This window comes from Dermacentor silvarum, chromosome 1 (assembly GCF_013339745.2).
Source record: "Dermacentor silvarum isolate Dsil-2018 chromosome 1, BIME_Dsil_1.4, whole genome shotgun sequence".
Lineage (NCBI taxonomy): Eukaryota > Metazoa > Arthropoda > Arachnida > Ixodida > Ixodidae > Dermacentor > Dermacentor silvarum.
In genome coordinates this window covers 212,400,787-212,420,937 of record NC_051154.1, presented here as the reverse complement: position 1 = coordinate 212,420,937, position 20,151 = coordinate 212,400,787, and the positions used below count along the sequence as shown (strand labels likewise).

The 20,151-nt window shown below is 44.8% G+C and overlaps 1 protein-coding gene across 1 annotated transcript in view; it reads left to right on the top strand.

The window, feature by feature from the left end:
• Nucleotides 1-13,241, top strand: part of LOC119436839 (neurotrophin 1) — a 111,809-nt gene extending 98,568 nt beyond the window's left edge. Inside the window, exons 8-9 of the mRNA XM_037703831.2 lie at nt 6,029-6,438; nt 10,851-13,241. Of these exons, the coding sequence (XP_037559759.1) occupies nt 6,029-6,438; nt 10,851-11,157 (717 nt within the window). The 3' untranslated portion in view covers nt 11,158-13,241. The remainder of the gene's footprint in view (nt 1-6,028; nt 6,439-10,850) is intronic.
• Nucleotides 13,242-20,151: the final 6,910 nt, after the last annotated feature.

Sequence of the window (20,151 nt, the reverse complement as noted above, 5' to 3'; positions counted from 1 at the left end):
TTGAATGCAAAAACGCTTTCGTTCAGAGCTTTGTGTGCACGGTAAATATGTCCAGGTGGCCAAAATTATACAGGAGCCCTACATTACGGTGTCTGCCATATCCCATGTTCCGCTTTGGGACGTTAAATATTATCAATCAGTCAATGAATCGGGCGCTGCGCCAGCAAGATGTAATGAAGGACACAGGAAATGGGGTTTTGATGAAACACATGATGATTATCAAAGGGGAGAGCAAACTAAAATTAAGCAGTCTAAATCACTTTTGGGAAGCTAAGACATAAGTACAATCACGAGGCGGGACGCGGGATCAGAACTTTATCTGAATTTTTTTAAAGCGATGAAGGTAGCATGTGGGACGTTATTTAAAGCAAAATCGCGCACACACCGTGTCTAAGTGCCCATGCAGGTCAGACGGTCGTTAATGCAACGGTCCCGATCGATGGCAAGCGGAAACAAAGATTCCTGTCTTCCTCTTTGTGCCTGTCATCGATTCCTTGTTTTCCCATTGCTCTTTCACGGCACTTAATGTCTTGAAATGACAGCTATAGATAATTCTTACTTTGTTTTCTCTGTATCACTTTCTTGAGGAGCCTAAAGTTCTTATGTGCGACTGCAATAAGCCACGTGTCACATGTAAAATATTTAGAGATTACAGTGTCGCTTGAGCGCGCTTCTGCCACAAGTTTTCAAAGAGCCACAGCTTCCAAAGGGCTCCTGCCATGAGTTTTCAACTAGTGCTGCTCCAGATTATGTTTCATGCATCGCTCTTTGCAGCAGCAAGCAAAGCTTTCAAAACAGACGCATGCAATAAAAAAATTTGTTCAACTGAAAAATTAAATGCGATAGCAAACAACAGGGCACTCTTAGCTCGAAGCTTGCCGTATTTCAATAAATAATTTTACTGTTCCAGTGGCGTGATTTCGTGGCGCTAATCGTGCCAATGGATCGCAGGCAAGTTAGGGCATTTGGCACTCGATTATGGCCGAACCTCCTTAGAAGGCGTACTCCAAGCAGTGCCAGCAGGAGAAATCACTCGAACTCTTACACTCCTCTACTTAAGTGGCGTATCGACCTGTGCAATTGACGCACAGTTCTTTTCCCTCCCTGATACTCGTTTGGCAGCGCTCCTCAAAGACTGCTGAGGTTCGATTAAATTATCGAGTACTGTAAGCATCGGCCGAGGGTACTGGAGCGGAGGGGTGTCTCTCAACTAACTCCTGAAGGGGCCACAACTTCACCTCTGGTTGGAGGAGGAAGGGGGCACGGAACCATATGACGACAAACGCGCCGAGCCCCAAAACGTGGAAACGGTTTGCGCTTATCGGAGAGAAAGCAGGGTTAAAAAAGAGGCGTGAGAAGATAGCGTAACTACCGGAAGAATAACAAGGCTCTACGCGGCAAAAGCGCGGCAAGACATTCTCGATCGTGGTAATAAAACATGGCCTTTAAGCCCAAACCGCATGAGAGCGATTTTGTGCGCGACGGCGACGAGCAACGGCTTCGAGCGACGAAACGGGCCGTCGCGCGAACAGATCGCTCGTTCTTGTCGCTCAATCGTTTGGTTCTGGAAATCTAGAATTCGTCGCTCGTCGCCCGGAAGTGCTATGAGCGACTAGCCAATAGCGCGAAGCCGGAACAGGTTGTACATCAGTCAAATAGTATCGATTGTCGCACGGAACGAGCGAACGACTAAATTTTGATACGTGCAAGGACAAGAACCTGCAAGACCTTAAGAAATATTTATGCTGCACTTTGCAGTAAAACATATCAACTTAAATTAATAAAGCAAGCGTCACGCCAGTTTTGGTGCGTATTTGCGGCCCTCATACCGGCAACACCGGGGAGACGTCGCTCAAAGTCGTCGCTCGCATGCGGTACGACTTGTAGGCGACGAGCGAACGCGACAGCCATTTCCATCGCGTCGCTTGTCGCTGTCGCGCGCAAGATCGCGTGCACGCGGTTTACACTTTAATGATATATCTGCGACAAATACTATGAAGTCAATAATACTGCGGAGAACATGACACGTGAAGTGCCCTCCACTACTCCACGACTGGCAACAAACACTTCGCGACACAAAGGGGCGGTCACGTGGCATCGGTCGGCCCCCGATGAGTGCTCGCTCGGCGCTTCTCGGTCCTAGCGCCACGCTCACGCTCAAGAGCGCTCTGCGCGAGCAGCAAGCACATTGCGCGGAGTCCAGCTCTCGTGAGCACCTTACGTGCCTATCCCTCTGTGCGCACGTTGCCCGGTAGCAATACGCTCATGGCGCATGTCACTAAGACTCACAAGCCGTGCGTCCTACATTTCTTATGACAGAAATTACAGAGCAGCGTTATTCCAATGAAGAAAGAACTTATTTCCTCCGTGGTTATTTGCAGTGTAACCGCAAATTCTGCCAAGTGACAGATTCAGTTACCATGGATCTAGTATGCCGCTGAATTGATTGATTGATTGATGTTAACTTCCCAAGAGAACAAACGAGTTTTGACAGACGCCGCATTGAAGGGCTCCAGAATAATTTTGACCATCAACGGGTTCTATAACGTGTATTTGTGCTGAGTGCACAAGCGTTCTTGCATTCCACCCCTCTGTTCGAATGCGGTCACTTTGGCCGAGAATGGAACCTGCGAACACTTGCTCAGCACTGCAACGCCATTACCACCGGGCTACCGCGGTGGGTCCGCTATACTGTCCCATCAATGCGACACGTACTATTGTTAAAGTTTAAAGAGGATGAAGGCCGTGAAGTAGATAATTTCCTTCGCTGTTCCAGAGTGCTGCCTGAAATTAGGTGATAAACTCAGGCATTTAGCATCCCAAATCTGGCTATGGCCTGTGTCAAGTAAATAATGCACGAAAAGCTCCACACGAAAAAGCGCGACTCGCCTGCCCTTCATCCCTCCGCACTTCGAAATAATTTTCTTACAGATGTTACCGACATAAAAATCAGGTGTCCCAGTTGTTCGGCAACAATGTGCCCGCTGCGGTCACTCACCATACGTACGAACAGCCAAAAGCTCTTATACTATATCTCTGACTGTAGCGGAAACGCGTTGACTCTTCGTAGCTATCTTTCGGCTTCGATTTCCGAACGTGTTCCGTTTCTATCGATCTTAAATTATTGTTTATTCTTATTAGTACTGTGTGAAAAGGGATAGCCCTGATCATTCTTAGGTCACTAAATCTCATTTTTTCACCTTTAATTTCAATAAAACAAATATCGCCAGTTGCGGGGGCGGTTACAGAGCTCAGAGCACAAACGAGACGTTTAGAAGGAGATTGTTTCTCCGTTTCTTGCTCGTACAACACCCCTCCTCCCGTGTATGGGTGCGCGCCACTGCCAAGAAGACTGGACCCGAAAGTTGAAAATGACCTGACTGATCGTATCACGGACATGAGTACCTGTCACTCACACCTAACGAACACCTGATGATCAAAATGATACCCCAGCGCAGCGAGAAGTTTCCCGACAAGAGAAGCGCCTCAGCAAGGCGAAGTCGGGGACATAGCTACAACGGATAATCAAGCAGACAGACAGACTGACAAAGAACTTTTATTCAGGTCCTGAGGAACTGCGTTGAGACGCCCCCTTTCAGGAGGAGTCGGTAGCAGTCGCGGGCCGCTCCCACGCGGGGACCGGAAGACCGTGGCCCTCCTCCATCTCGCAGGTCCTCTGGACAGCCCGAAGTTGAACCGAGAGGTCACCGCTTTTAAGGGCTTCCTCCCAGTCCTCTTCGTTGTTGAACTCTGTGTCGCGTAACGCAGGAAATTGCCATAGGATATGAGCTAATGAGCAGTATGCCTCTCCGCAGTCCGGGCATTGCGGTTCGATGTTGGGCGAGAAGTGACTAAATCTACCCCTCGAAGGGAAAGACCCCGTTTGGAGCATCCTAAAGGTCGTCGATTGCGGTCGAGTGAGTCTAGGGTGATAAAGTGGAAAAGCCCTCCGAGAAAGATGATAATGAGTGAAGATCTCGTGGAAAGTGAGGAGCGAGTCCCTGTACCTCCCGGCGTCCCCGCCTTCGAATCCGCCGGGACCGAGGTGATTCGCTGCCACATTTATAAATGTGCTTTTTAGGGGCACAACTGCCGCTTCATTCTTGACCTGTTACTGACTATAGCTTGTATTGATTCATAACATGGACGCCATGAATCCAAACAGTTAAATAAAGCACACAGATGCTTGCTTATTTGTTTTACAATCATTCTATAACAGCACGTGTCATGTTTATTCCTTCGCAAAGTTCTTGTCCTAAATCTTAGTGCTAAGCGCTACTGCTGACTGTTGTTCAGCACCAGTTGACGCACAGTCGTGTTCTCAATTAAAGCCAAGGAATTGTCTGACCTTGAAACCACAAGAGCTGTACGAACGCTTTAAGTGCCCTACATCATTTCTAATTTTGTTTCACTGCCCGAGGGCAGTAATCAAGCTTTCATTATATGAAGGGAGTCAGACAGCGCAAAAGACAGGACGTCAGGTGTATACGCCAGTCTTACGTCCCATATTTTGCGCTATTCGCTTCCCTTCAACGTCCACCGACCAGCCCAATTCAGCACACTCCTGCAGGCAACCATTAGCAGCTAATTGTACGAAACACATTGCTATCGTTGATGTAAAATGCGATCAAAACCGTGCGTGTCATTACGAGGAGTACCTTCATTTTCGTTACTACTGCTAGGCACACGACGACGATGAGAACAGTTCGTGCATGTGAGCAAGCGCACGCACGTAGTCACTAACACAATGTCGAGTAGTCAATGAAAGCTCGCTTACGATACACCATGGCCATTCCTGGGACATCCGAGAGGTAACTTTACTCCAAGGCTGAACTATACTGCATAATGACTGGCAAGTACTGAAAAAATAGCCAGAAATCTAGTCATTGTGCCACCTCTGTGGAGCGAACACACAAGCCCCTGCCGAGGACTATATAGCGCGATTATTGGGCTCTAAGTGAGAACAATAAAATGAACTTCGCAGCTCTTCATTTCGCGTTCTCAAAATGGGAGTTCATTTAAAACACTCGTTTTTAAGGGATACGATCGGTAGCTAGAGGGGGCAAGCACGAAATTCTAAGTCCCTCGACTTCAAATGGGAAAAGCAATGAGTGTCCCTGAACACCTCTTATTGTTCACCTATCTTGCGCAGCAACGAAGCTGTTGCCACCCTCAAGTCGTTCTCTTTCTGTACGCGCTCTGCACGCATGTATTTTTATTACAGATAATCACTTTAGAGTTCCACATCAAATAATTTCATGTGATTACTTGGGTGTCCATATATTAAACCAGCATAGGCCTTTCTGTCCCGACGTGGGAGCTGCCCGCTACGTGCTAGTGCACGTTCCGAAGGACCTCAATAAAGTTTCTCCATTCCATTTTCTATTCCATGACTTCATATGATAATATCGGATTATAGGATACAAAGTTTGCAACCCGTGTCTTCTACTTTGTTTCTGCGTGCTCGCGTGTGTGCTTTTGTGTGTTTTAGTGGGAGAGGAGGATGATCAAGCATAAAAGCAGGAGTGAGGTGCATACGCATTTTTATGATATACATCTCGAACGTTTACAGCAAGATGAAGAAGTTCCCCTGTGAAGCGAGCATCTAAGCAGGACCACCACGTTATGAAGTACGCGCTTCTAAAGTGGGCTTATTCTTTCATAATCGCGAGGAGATGGCGAAGGCGAACACAAAATCCTGCGACAAGGCTTCACAATGGCTGGCGCCCTTTTGGAGAATTTGTTCATATTGCGCACAAAAGTGAAACAAACATACAAAAGAAAAAAAGTATGGGTAGCAACAACATTGATGAAATTAATAGTCAAGTAGGTGCGGATGCAGGAACCAGAAACCAGAAACCAGGCAATAATGAAATTGTAGTCATTCATTACTCCTTGTCTGTGCTTTTAGAGAAAAAGATTGAAGGTCCCAGTGCAATATTTAACTTGTAGAAATAGATTTGTGTTTAAAAACAAACCAAATGAACCCTGTACGTACTACATGCTGCCTTGCTTACGCGTTCTGCAGGAGCGGCTCGTGCAACAGCTGAGGCAGTACCCGCAGCTTGCCGAGCAGTTGCCGCAGGGAGAGAACGTCCGCGAGCTGGTGAACGAGGCGGACGAGTACCAGAGGCCATACGTGAGGACCGAGCCGACCCGGGCCCCCGGCTACGGGGTCCACCACTACGGCAGCACCCACAAGACGCGAGGGGAGAGACCGCAGCTGCTGAACGCCGGCGCAGTGCCGCCTCGGTGGGCACAGGGCCCCGTAGCGAACGAACCCTTCAAGTACGTGCAGCCCAACCGCATCCGGAGGCCCCCGCCGCCTCCACAGCCGCCCAGCGACTACGAGGCCGAGGAGGGCCTCCCGCCTGGCGCTAGGCCGCGCTACTATCAGAAGCCCTTTAAGGCGTCTGAGGAGGACGCGCTTTTTACGAGGTGAGGGTGCCGACACTGAAGGTGACGTGGGTCGTACAGCATTGAGGTCTCACTGCAGTATTGGATTTCATCGCTATCATGTTTTGACCATTCAAGCAAGTTATCAAGCGTTCCGCCTACTGCGTTACTGCCACGTTTACGCAATACCTTCTAGGCAGCCTCACAAGGTCAGCAGGCTTTGACGCGTGATGTCACCGGCATTGTCCAACAACCTTTTCATTTCAGTATAGGAGCCGCCGACGTTTATTCCCACATTTTTTTTTTCAAAAGCCCGGTGTATAACAGAATCATCGGCCAACCTATACGACGTCACAGTCAGAGTGCAGGCCCTCTATAACTCTTACCTATAGTAGGTGCTGTCTCACAGCCTCTTTCGGACGATGCCGCATATAGTAACATTTGGCGAGTCTTGTTTCCGGCCTATCGGGGATGAAATAAACGTCTCACGTAACTGACCGTGACATGAGGCGAACGGGCTGACTAACAAGAAAGACAAAAAAAAAAAAAAATTCCCGCACGAGAGACGCGGTACCCAAAAAATGACACAGTATCACGAGCGTGGACACATGTTCATGGTACTGTGATAGGCTGCACGGTAGCAGATGCTGCAGACACACACCTCTAGTTTATTTAATGAAACCAACACGTGCTCTGAAAACAAGAAAACCGTACTGTAGTGAAATTGAATCCATCTGATGGCGCATGCTAGGCATTCATGGCACCATTCTTCTGGCGGATCACGGCCGTGATTCCTGCGTTTTCATCGAGAGACAGTAAGGCTCTCGGAAAGTGGACCGATGAAAGAGCGTTAACATGGTTTTATGTGAAGTGTAGGACACCGCGCCGTAAATCCGATCGACGACGTAAACACGATCACATTTGCATAATTTAAGTACAATCTCTATAAAAGCTAAATCAATACGTTTTGGTCCACAGAATCTGTTCTATTTTGTTTTATTATACATGGGTTCATGTGGAGAAATTGAGTTCCAGAGTACCTCGGCTACACCATTTCTTTATGTTATATAGCAAACAATATAGGAATAAATGATAATACTAAAAAAGAAAGTGAACAAGAAAAGATTATGAAAGTAATAAAGATGACGCCGCAATGGATAGTTCACGTTGACGTCTGTTCATTCCGCTAACTGAATAGTATATGCACTTATTAGTAATTATCCATTGGTATACAAGAGTCAGCAACATACTAAATGGATAGTAGGTCCAAACATGCACCTCCGGTCAAGTTCCATCCACAGTAGAGTATTTATACACAATTAACAGCACGAGACCCCTTATCACAAACGCTTATCTTACTCTGTGTCCACTAAAAAGTATTTTAGGAATATGTTCACATTCTCCTGCAGGTGACTTGCTGACCACGGTCCAGGCAATGTTTTCATTGTAAAGGGGCGCTTGTGCAAACTTCCTAGTTTCCTCGTTAACGTTCTTCTTCTTCTTCTTTGATTATTTTGATCACTCAGGGAGAACGTGGCGGATTTTCTCAATTTCGTGGTCACAGCAGCAGTCAGGAGAAATCGAGCGGCATATCCTGTACAGAAAACTACTTGTTTATGCTGCTTCCAGTGGAAGCCTGTGACTTAATGTCTTTTCATGTCGCAGGGAACCTTTTGCAAAATTGAATCACTGTCGATCGACTAGATCGCACACGCTGGATAGTCTATTTATACTCGCTGCCTGTGTCACGTGTTCAGGCCTACTTAAGCGAATCACTCGAGCTGCTTTGTATTTTTCAACAAGGCTGACGTGTGGGGGCCGAAAAAGCTAGTATTTTTTGTTAGAAACGTCAGACGGCGTAGGGTTCATTCATTGCCCTTTAGAAATAATTGAAAGTTGGTTGGAGAGACTTCATTAATCATTGAACTTAAGCTTCCAATTTTTACTGTAAGTACATCAATGCATAGGTTTGGACTAGTTGGTGCTCCATTAACCTAGTGTAGTGCACTAATTGAACGAACGACAGGAGACGTGCAACACGGACCGAGAGCTTGTCCGTGTTGTTGGTCCCCTGTCCTTCGTTCAGTTTGTGTGCTGCACTAAGTCAATGCAAGTACATATCCGTCTATTTGAGCAATTCTCCTGAAGAGGCAGAATCGTGCGATCAGCTAAAGCTGTTTTTTTAACATCTTTGGAATACATAAAGAACGAGAGACAGGAGGTATATGAATTTTAGATTATGAGCCTGGAACTATTTAGGTGCGCGACGAGAGTTTCGATAAAGTACAAGGCTGATATACAAATACCAGTGGGGTATATGCACCGTGAAGCCAGTGATCCCATTCCTTCAAATTCTGTTTCATTTTCCGCAGAAGTCGTACAAACACGTCAAACCTCGCTTGGTTAAACACTGGCGCCTTGGTTGAAGACATTTACAAGAAAAGACTAAGCATGATACAGTCGAGCCCGGTTATAACAAACAGCCTTATACGTTCAAATCAGTTCAATACATCAAGAAATTTGATATACCCAAACTCGCGTATAACGAACCTAAACAAAATTTTATCAAAATCAAGCAAACTCAAGGAAGGAACTCATTTCTTCAAAACAAAATTACGCGTAGGAGGCAGCAATTCTTGCCGTTTACATTGATTTGCAGTAATTTTGCCTCCTGCTTGGCGGTTCTTTACCGCAACTAAGAATGGCGCCTTAGATGCTGTTGGAACTGAAGGTCACGCGAAAAATAACTCCGCTGAACTGCCATGAAACATGCATGGCTACATGCAAATGGTTTTATGGCGGTGGCAGCGAAAGCCCCAAGTGCGATGTTCAGTTCGTTATGAGTATCGGTCAGTAAGTGTCGCGTGTGCGACATAGAGAATAATTTGCTTTATCCGGGTTCGTTATACTCGGGTTTCGCTGTAAGTATATACTGTCAAAAACGAGCCAGTCATGTTTATGTCAAATTTATAAATGGTGTATTTTGTGAATCAATATCTTTAGCGTGAACAATATGAGATGGGTTTGACCAATTCGACCAACAATGGTGACGATTGCTTAGCTCGAAAGTTATTCTTTGCTGCTTCGATATTTATGTCATACGTAACACTTTAGCACCTGCATTGCTAGGACTTGTTTTTTAGCGCCTGACATAGTATTGCAACACTTTCTAAGCTCGTGAGCAAATTTGCTTCTTTTACAAATTAACAACTCATACATGTTTTTGTTTTAATAAGTGGGATGGATCATGGGTTTGGACGCTGGTAGTAAAAAATTACGAGGTCGGCTCACACTTCAGTCCGAGAAAACATATAACATGCGACTTCAATGACACTTCCGTTTCCAGTGAAATTCATCGGTTACTTTTATATTAACAGCATGTTTTCTAGTTTACTGCCATTTTCTAAATATTTTCTGCAAAGCCGTCAAACTCATTCCAAACTCCTTTCAATGTAGACTTTTTATCTACTGCACAAAATGCACTATCAAACACAACTTCTAATATTTCTATGTGACTTTTTTTCCCTACACCTTTGCACATTTCAGCGAATCTACCTTACTCTAACTAACTGTAACACGAAGTAACAAAAAGCCTAAAAAACTAATCGTTTCACTTTCATCCGTTAGGGACTTAGCCGATCAAAAGCAGAAATATTTTGAAAGTAGCTTCAGCTGTGACCTACGGGCAAGTGCAAACACGTCGCAACATAAGTTTACAACGCAACTGCGACGAGAAAGGTGCTTCGGGAAAAAAGAGCATAGTTGCGAAAAGTTGTGTCACACTGCCTAACCGTAGCGTGCTGCTGCTTGAAAAATACTTTTCAGTTCAGAGTAGAAAGAGAAACGGTGAAGCAAATGCAAAGAAAAAAAAGGGGTGGGGGGGCAGGTATGGCAGCGATAGATCAAAGCGGTAGGCACAGTATAAATCCTCGGATGTTTAACCTGCATATTCAAGTCAATGTGGCCCCAAGATATATACATAGGCTAACTTTGGGCAGCCTCAGTCAATAAGCTTGATTTATACGTAACGCACCTTGCTTTTTCTTATTATTGTCCTCTTCGGATCAAATAACCTCTGTTTTGTGACACTGTCAGCACAACTGACAAGCTGGCATAGGACGATTTCGTCTCGAAAAAACTGTGACACCATAATGAGAGCACGAGCATTTGCTCGCTTGAGAAATCCACGTTGTTTTTGCTTTTTCCTAATTTTATTTTTTATTTAAGCACCGTTCAGGTCCCCTTCACTCCACTGCACGTAACCACGTAAAGGACCTTAAAGAAAGAGTCCCGCTAAGAAATCCTAACCTGCAATATATCCTGGCACAATGTTTACGCTCCTTGTTTAGCCTCCGCCAGTTCCCAATAACTCCTCACTCACCTGACTGACTGGTCTCCTGTCTTCTCTCCTGGCACGCTCTGCTCTTCCTCTAACACCGACCTCGACACCCAAGGAGCAGCGGGGGCACGACGTTCGTGGTGCTCAGGCAGATAGAGCCGCTGTCACGCAGGTACCACGAACCGGCGCGAGAGCGGCACCCGCACGTCGGCCAGGCGTCGCAGGGCTCGGCGGACGTGCGGCTGGCCCACGGGCAGAGCGCGGCGCCGCGGGGCGACGTGCTACTCGTGGAGCCCGTGCGCCAGAGGCCGTACGGCAAGCGCTTCCAAGTGGTCACCACCACCGAGCCGTCGACGACCAGAGACGTGGCGAAGAAGATCAACTTCTCATATCATCCCATCATCGACTACATCACCAGATAGCCGCCGCGCGGAGCAATCTCTTTCATCCGTTTCGACGTCATGCTTGCCCTTTTGTTTCTCGCCCTTGTTTTTGCTCACACGAAAGTGGCTGATCGACGCGGTAGCTGTAGTCAAGGTGTACGCCCTCGTGCGCGAGACACCATGGGATGCACCCGTCGTAAACCGTCCAGTGCTTCAAGGCCGGACTCGACACCCGCGCCATCATAGCCGCACGGTTTATAGCACCTGGCGCCCCGGGATTGCTTTTATGTCGAGCTTAGATTTAATGTGCGAGCGAAATGCAATTTAACGTCCCGTAAAGCTTCCAAGCTCAACGGCCGAAACAAGACCACTGGTTGCGCAATGGTCAAATGGTGTTCGGTGATGCAAAACTGACCACGTTTATAATGTAAAGTAACAGGCAGCCACGTAATTGCCAGAAGGGCGTCTATTCATTAGGTAAGTCGCCGGCTTTTCATGTATGAAGGCTTCTGAAAATCTATCAGTCCAAGTTTAACAAGAGGTTCTCAGCGAAACGACGACTTTTCTTCTCTTTTCTTTTTTTTTTTTGCTTGTGGTAATTTCTAAAGCCGTGTGGGCACCAACGAGCAAGAAAAAAAATTGTAAAATTGACGTGGTTAACTGGGGGACTTCTCGACTCTACTGAACATTTGTTCTTCACACTGTAAGCCTCCTTCTGTATATTCGAGATTATTATGGAGAAGACTACTTGGCTAACCGATAAGGCTGCCAATGTTTGTGCCGCGAACCTACGAACAGTTCAAATGACCTTCTCAAAACGGACTCAGTTTACTTACAGTTTCCGTTCTGCTTAATTTGATTGTAAATCATTGTTTAAATCAAGGCATTTCATGTGACGCTACTTGGACAATAAGCAAGGTAATACAGTACTTGCGTCTTAGATTGATGCTTCGAACATTTACGTGCTGTATGTGCCGTTATTATATATAGCTAACTTCACCAAACATAAAAAAAACTGCATTTAATCTTCCACTCTTCCCTGTTTCGTGAAAGCTCTTTGTCAATGCTACGTCTTTCAGAGCCAATCTGGTGCCTTGGTTGTGAAGAAGTTTTGTGCATCTAATCTAAGCACTTTCTTATCTTTTTAAATTATTATTTTATGTATAGCTACCATGTTGCGGTATTTGCGCTCAATTATGGCGTGGTAGGCACAGAACATTCGATATTTGTGCTGTTACTATTTGTTCAAGACGGGTCTAAGCCTAAATAAACATCAGGGGCCAAATTCACGAATGTTTTCTGCTCGCAAGTGATCTTTACCATTGGCTGCTCGCCTTAGCGATTAATATGCCCAACATCACGACTGGATATCATTTGGCCTTGCAAACAGTTTTAGCGTAAGAACTTCTTTCTGAAATCACAAAAAATCTCTTGCGCTATAATTGTTTGTAAGAGCATATTCCAGCCAAAGCCAATGCTGGACATATTATTAGCGACGGCGGCCGGCCAGCGGAAGAGATATCATTTACGAAACGAAATGATTCATGAATTCAGTCCCAGAAGGCAAAATCACAAAGCTTTTCGTTCGTAAGTGATTTTCGCGATTGGCCGGCTACATTATGTTCAGCACCAGGATTGGCTCACATTTGCTTTTATGAACAATTATAGCGTAAGAGGTCTTTTTTGTGTATAGAGGCCCAGATTCTTGCATTCACCGTAAGCCTACGCAAACGCATGGAAAATAATTTTATGAATCGCTACAGATTTCACCACATAATGTGTACACACCTGACGTGTCTTTGTACCAAAATCAAATGACTTACTCTTTTGAAACTTGCAATATAATTTCACAACTGAAACTCTTACGTTTAAGTTTTTTTTTTTTTTGAGTGAGCCGCGAAAGCGCATAGGTTAAAAATATAAGATGAAATGATGTTATGTGTGCTTTTCAAAGAAAACAATTTTTTATACTGTTGGTATCGCAGGATATGCACAAAACCAAAGCTTACTAACCGCTGAGTGTACGCAATCAATACATATACGGCATTCATGAGTAAGTAATGCATTTTTGAGTGACGAGAAGCAATTAAGTGCTCTTAAGAAATGAACTTTCTTATTTCTTTGGAAGGCCTGCTTTAGGAAGGATTCACTGAACTGAAAAAAGTATAATGCTATGCTTTTCCCCGAGCCGTCGCCAAGGTGTTGCTTTTACTCCGAAGCCTTTTTCTTTTTTCGTGTGTGTCGTGCTGTGTGAATAGTCGTTTTGTGTGCCTTGTTGTACAGTAGTTCCTTGTTTGCTACTACTGCCATCGTGCTTGCGTCGCAAGCTTACGTTTGCACCTTATTTATTGTTGTACCATAGGCGCTCTGTCCTTTTTTCATGTGATCGTGTTGCTAATCGCAAAACTGTAGCAGGCATTGTTGTATTTTATTTTTAAACCAGTTCACATACGCAAAGAAATATATGTATATGCTGTTGCTAATAAAGAAGTACGCAGCGTATTCGAAACTGATTTATTTCTTTCCGGTGTCTGCGCTGGGAGCAAGCTACATTGTGGCTGTGATATTGACACCGAATGTTCTGCTTTTTAATGAAGGGCTCCCGGGCCGCCACACGTGCTATTTTAGATGACTTTCGGCCTCCAAGTGGAGCTTGTATTGGATTTCAGCGCTGAAAAGATTTGCAGAGGGATGAAGATTATCCTTGCTGCTTCCCAGTGCTTCAGGATGCCAGAACTTCAAGAGGAGTTTTGAAACACCGCCTATAGCAACAGCGCTGGTCACTGGCGCTATGGTGCGCTAGCAGCAGGTCGCCGTGCTTTTTTTTTTAAACTGTTTTGTGGGCTCGTTCTTCCTCTTTATTGTATGGGAAACATGGGAGGTCTGACCCCAGAAAGGGCCGACTATCCCAAGATTATTGCTAGGAAAAAGAACAAAAGAACAAAACAAACCAATAAGTACAATGAAAATAGAAAACACTGTCAGAAGTTTATAAATATATATCAGAACACTATCAGAGCATGTCCATAGATCACAGGGAAACTAGAGAGAAAAACGAAATAAGCTGGTTATGAGATTACAAGAAGGATACAAGCCTTAACAGCTCACGGAGAAATCGAGGAAAATAAAAATGCATATAAACTGCTGTTCACAAATAACTTATCAAGTTACTATCCACGAGAAAATCCTGTAATGATTTCACAGCAAATCTCAATTTGTTGGGCCACAACCGGCGTCCAAACACTGTTTGCGCAGAGAAATTTCCCGCCGATCTAAAGTGTTCAGACGACTGCTAAAGATATTTCGCTGCTGCGCGAACGGCAGCGCGTCACAAACAACTGAATAAGAGGTATTGCATGTGCTCTGCGAAAATTCGGTTGAACGTGTTTACCATAAGGTATTGAATAAATGTTAGAGCATCCATCGCTATGAGAACCTAATTATTAGAACACAGCAGACTACTGGAGGCTTGCAGAGTTTGAAAGTTTGAAAGTCTGTACAGCATAAATAAGTTGTACAATTACAAAATACATACTTTTGGGATCTAACGAAATTTTTTAAATGGTCTCTACTGATTTTTATTAAGGAAAATAACTTATATGATCGCTGCTATATACAATACGTAGTAAGATAAAGCAAAAACAGCTGAAATGAGTAAGCCCGAAAAAATCCTGCAGCAATATATATATATATATATATTACATTCACGTAATAAATTTTCTACCAATTTTTGTACATCGTCAAAAACATCTGCAGCATATTTTCTTCGCACTGTTTTCTGCTAGACTTTGTGGTTTGTATTGTTAACGCTGCGGGGGCAACTTTAAGCCAAGGGTAGGAAAAAGGAATATTTATTATAAGGCAAAATAAGGGCTCATGCCATCTGTAGGGTGAACTTTGCCATCTCAGAGGATCATTAAGTGCAGGATAGATCACTGACAGTCACAAAACTTCTCATAAAAGAATATTGGGAGTTTTTTCAACCGTCTCCAGATATAGAAAGCTGAGAAAAGTGCTATCATAGTGTCTAATACCCCTGTCACACGGGCACTCGAAAGTCTTTTGGGCAAAAAGACTTCTCCCGAAAAAGAGTTTCACCCGCAGACACACGACAGGGAACGATCTCTGTTTCAGAAGCGGACTTTTCTGGAAGAGGAGTTCGCCGATCTCCTTTACGGCCGGAAAGGAGTAGCCTCGAAACCAGTGGGCACCAGCAATTATGATATATTAACGAAATTAAGCGAATGCTTAATTTTCTGTCGCCTAGGCTCATCATAAAAAATAATTTTGTCTCGCAGAAGGTGTAGTAAACTCAGTAATGCTCATTTTCTTCTGTACTCTCGTCAGCAGGTCGAACGACCTGGGGATGTCCCGTGATGACGCTCTTTAAACTACTACAATAAATCTTTATATTATTATTTCTTATGTTAAGTTTATTTGAAAAACGTGCAAACAATAAGTTTTCACTTTACATTTCGAGACAGATAAGTTTTTTTTTTCGCCGATATTGTTTCGAACGCTAGCGCCTCGCTTTTGGTAGCATGCCCAGAAGGAAACACTAAATGGAGATCGTCGGCGCCGTGTGTTTGGTGCGCAACACCTCTTCATTCAAAAGTCTTTCAACTTGGTAAAAGACCGCTTGCGTAAAACAGTTTTTGCGTGCTCGTGTGACAGAGGTATTAAAAAATTTGCTCAAAGGAGTTCACTGAGAGGGGGTGAATGCGCCGACCCTAAAAAAAAAATAAGGAAACAATTGTCCAGAAACCATCGACAATGATTCTCAGTGAAAGCAAATAGCGTGAACGAAAGAAAGAAAGAAAGAAAGAATGGAAGAAGCAGCGAGCGACCGAACGAAGGAACGTTTTCCTTGCCGGGTGCTCCTCAAAGTTTACGCGCAACGTTAAAAGACGGGCTTATTCAGGGTGTCCCACGTGTCCCATCCATCATGCACCAAAGTTTAAAAAAAAAGCAATGGACGACTTGCGAAATTCTTCGCGCCCTCTACTGTGCAATGGCCAAACTACAAAATTTGAACGAGGGTGGTTGCTTGGGCTACTTGGTAATTCATGGTAAAAACGACGTACGGCGCGAAGGAAAAGGACTGACAGAGACGACAAACACTGCGCTTCCGTCCAGGGGTGTGCGCACCTTACATAGATATTTCGCATTGCAGGGTGAATTGTCACGTCTAGGTGTGTGCATTGCAGGGTCCGACCAGCCCGCCATTGCTATACTTCGAGAGCGAATGCAGCACAAGTTTGGACTTTATTGCTGCCTCACGCCGGTCAATGCGGCATTGCGTACGTGCGGTTTTCGTTCCAGCAACGGTATAAGCGCCGTGACGCGGAAGCGATTGGGGTTGTTCGTTAATGCAGCAACGTTACTATATAAGCGCGCGTGCACTGAGATTTAATTGGTAATTGTAATTAATTATCTAACTTGGAAGTAAGCGAGCAAATTGTTGTCCCAATAAAGCTTTCTGCTGCGTGCTACATAAAAGTGCGATCGTCCCGCGAATACACGCAAGATCACTGGCCGTTCGAGGAACTTTGCGTGTATTCGACGCTCGGAAAAACGCATTTATGTAGCATGTATTTAGCAACAGAAAGATGTATCGGGAGTTTTTCATGTTTGTCTAGAATTTCTCATTGACACTTTGATAATTATATAGGACAGTACTTCTCAAGATAGTAACGAAAAAATCTGGCGGCAACTCCACTGTACAGGAAGCAATATGGAAGTAACGCAATTGCTGCAGTTGGGACATGCGGTGAGTACGCATACGTTTACAGAAGACGACCATGAGCGTCACGCGCAAAGTGGCATCCGGTATAGATTGGCACTACTAGAAAGTGCAGGGCACCTTGACTAACGCCGGTCAATGCGGCATTGCGTACGTGGGTTTTCGTTCCAGCAACGGTATAAGCGCCGTGACGCGGAAGCGATTGTTGGGCGTTGCCTCAAGCGGATAGCGACTAGATAGGATCTCTGCTTGCACGGGAGCGACTCGAGAGACGAGCTCACGCAGTGGCACCGATAGATTGGCTACAAAAGAGCACCCTATAGCTGAAAGCCAAAGCGGAAACAACACTGCACTGCGATGGAAGATACCACAGCGTATTTCAAGCGCAAACACACAAAACATGCTTGCGTAAGTGACAAATGTCTGCAGTATCGCGTCTTTTGTCCAGGTGAGATTTAAGAATAAATAGTATAAGTGAATCTCTTCTGTGGATTCCTTTTCTATGAAAATTGATCTGACAGCGTTTCAACCGACTCGCGCCACACGACACATATCCAAATTGATAATTTCTCTTTGATTGCACGAAACATTCTCCGGTTCAGCATGTGCCATTTTGGATCACGTTGTCACGGTGGATGAACCTAGTGGCCATTTGATTTTCTTTATTGGTAATGTTGTCAACTTTTCTCACTGGCTCTAAAAAAACATTTTATTGGCAAATAAATATACAAAAGCGACATGAGAATATAAACAAAATATTGCAGTTTCGTCCGTAATTCGACGAAGTGAGGCGCGATATTATGCGCTTGAAATCTTTTACTGTTTCGTGTGGTAGCGGTTCGAGTAAACATTGTACACTCGCGCGCAATCTGCTTCCGAGAAGAAGAAAGCTTTCTTCAATATCTACTCTAGTCGACGTCGTCGCGTCTTTTGTGGAGGGTGGCGCTCCTCGGCTTTGGCGGCCAACCAATTTGGTTAACGTGACAAAACAATTGATATAATGTGAACTTATAGCTAAAGAGCCATAATTCTGCCTTTTTCATGATAGGACTACGCATGCGCCGTATACACTAGCAGCGAGTGCCACAAAGGTTTTGGTTATCATCGGATGGAGAAGCAGACGATCTGCGGGTAACCCGCAGTATAGTTGACATGGGCTCGAGTTCACATTGTTAACACAATGTCGACAACGCGCTCGTTGCACTAGCGTTTCAGGACAAATCATGGCTGCTCAGAATGGTGTTTAAAGCCTGGACCCACTGGGACAACCCGCTGATGAGTGTGTTAATTATAATCACTCTGCGAAACTGAACACTAGGTTGAAAAGCAGTTTTCTTCGTCCTGACTTCTACCCCTTCACTTCAGGTCCGCCAATGGCAGATGCACCCACTCCACAACTGCTCTATAAGCTTATCCTCCGCTGAACGGGGTCGACATCGTGCTCAAGTTTTATGCTGGCGGCTAGTGAGTGCTAAAGTACGAGGGTTTTAGTTTTCTGAATATGCTTCAATTTATTTTGAGTACAACTTTGCGACTGGCCTTTGTGGCTATATAATCGCGAAAAACGGCATTTTCCCATAAAAGCAGCTCCTGTTTCCACCTCTCGGCCGCTAGGAGCGCTGGCTGCTGTTGTTTATGATAACTCAAAGGGAAGCTCCTTACTTTTCGAAGCGAGATCAGGATGCCTTAGAACACGTAGTTATAAAGCGAGGTACACCAAGGACGAAGACGCATGTGCTTGCTGTGGTAAAGCTAGAGAAACGGAGCAACATGTTTTATTGGAATGTGAAAAAATCTACCCGGCTGCCAGTCTAGGCTCCTCTGACCTCTTTGAAGCCCTTGGGTTCAGGGATAGCAGGGGGAAAGTAAACATGTCCGCTATAGAAATTAGCAAGAGGCGGTTGGAGGTTTGGTGGCAGAAAAGTAGGGAGACCACAAACAACGGAGACGTACAGAAACAAAGTTCCCAGTAATGGTTCAAAAAGTTTGATGCTTGGAATTCTTTGTATTTGTGCGTTTTCTCAAAAATAAAGGTAGGACATTAGGCAAAATAATAAGAGCTTGGTGACGCCACCCACCAATCCGCTTCAAAGGGGACGCTCATAGCATCCATCCTGCATCCAACCATCCATCCATCCTTATAATTATACCTCGGCCAACGAATGAAAGACTTACTCAAGCACCCACGAAGATAATCTTAAAATAAAGGGGAAGTGCAATGCAGAAATCATGAAACGCAGAACAATTTGAGGCCACAATAAATATAAGGTGGTGCGTAGAATCTGGAAAGGAGTAATGGTGCTAGCACTAAAGTTCTGAAATGCCATTCTGTGCTTAAAATCGGATATCTTGTCGTCAAGATATCCGATTTCCGAGATATCCGAGATATCCGAGTGAAGTCAGAGAAGCGCGGAGCAAAATTAGTTTTAAGAAAGACTCATGAACATAGATCAAAATAAATGGGTGGCTAAATGGCGCAAGTACCTGTACCTGAAAAGCATGAACGCAGAATGGAGGAAGAAGTTAAGAAAGTTGGCACCCTAAGTACAGGGTAATTGAAAGTGTAGATAGACAACCAGGAGTCATCAGAACGAAAGCGAGAGAAACAGAGACAGTGAGTTGGATGCAAAGAATTGAAACAAAAAAGACCATGCATATTTACAAATTGAAAAGAAATAAATTAGACGGGAAATTTGTACGATAGCACGAAGGGAAGTGCCTTGCTATTTAAGGCTCGAGCTGGTTGCCTATAAGGAGAAAAACATACCGGAGCAAATATTCGCAACAAGATGAGGCATGTGTATGCTGAAGCAAACATCGGGAGACCACTCAGGTACGTCCTAATGGAATGCGAAGGAATTACCCCAGTGAGACCCGTAGGCAACGTACACCTCCCAGAAGCACTTGGATTAAAAGCGGACTGAAGCATCAACCGGTCACCAGTCGAGATAAGCAAGAGACGCTTAGAGTATTGGTGGTAAAAAGCTGCGAAGAGATTAAGACGACCGCATCCGCTACAGGCATAGGTACCAGTAGAAGGTAGTTAGAGAAGTTTTGAGGGAGAACAAGCTTAAAGAGATGTAAACAAGGGCGCTAGAAGGAAAAGCATGTATAGCATACCTGACTGGCTCAGGCAGGCTAGGTGACTCATTTGTCACGGCCCCGTTTCAAAGGGGATGCCAATAAATCATCACCGTCTTCATCATCATCATCTTATCCTAAGACTTGAGGTTAGAATTATGTACTGGTTAAAGGACCGGCGTAAAGCATAACCCGGAAAATACATCAAA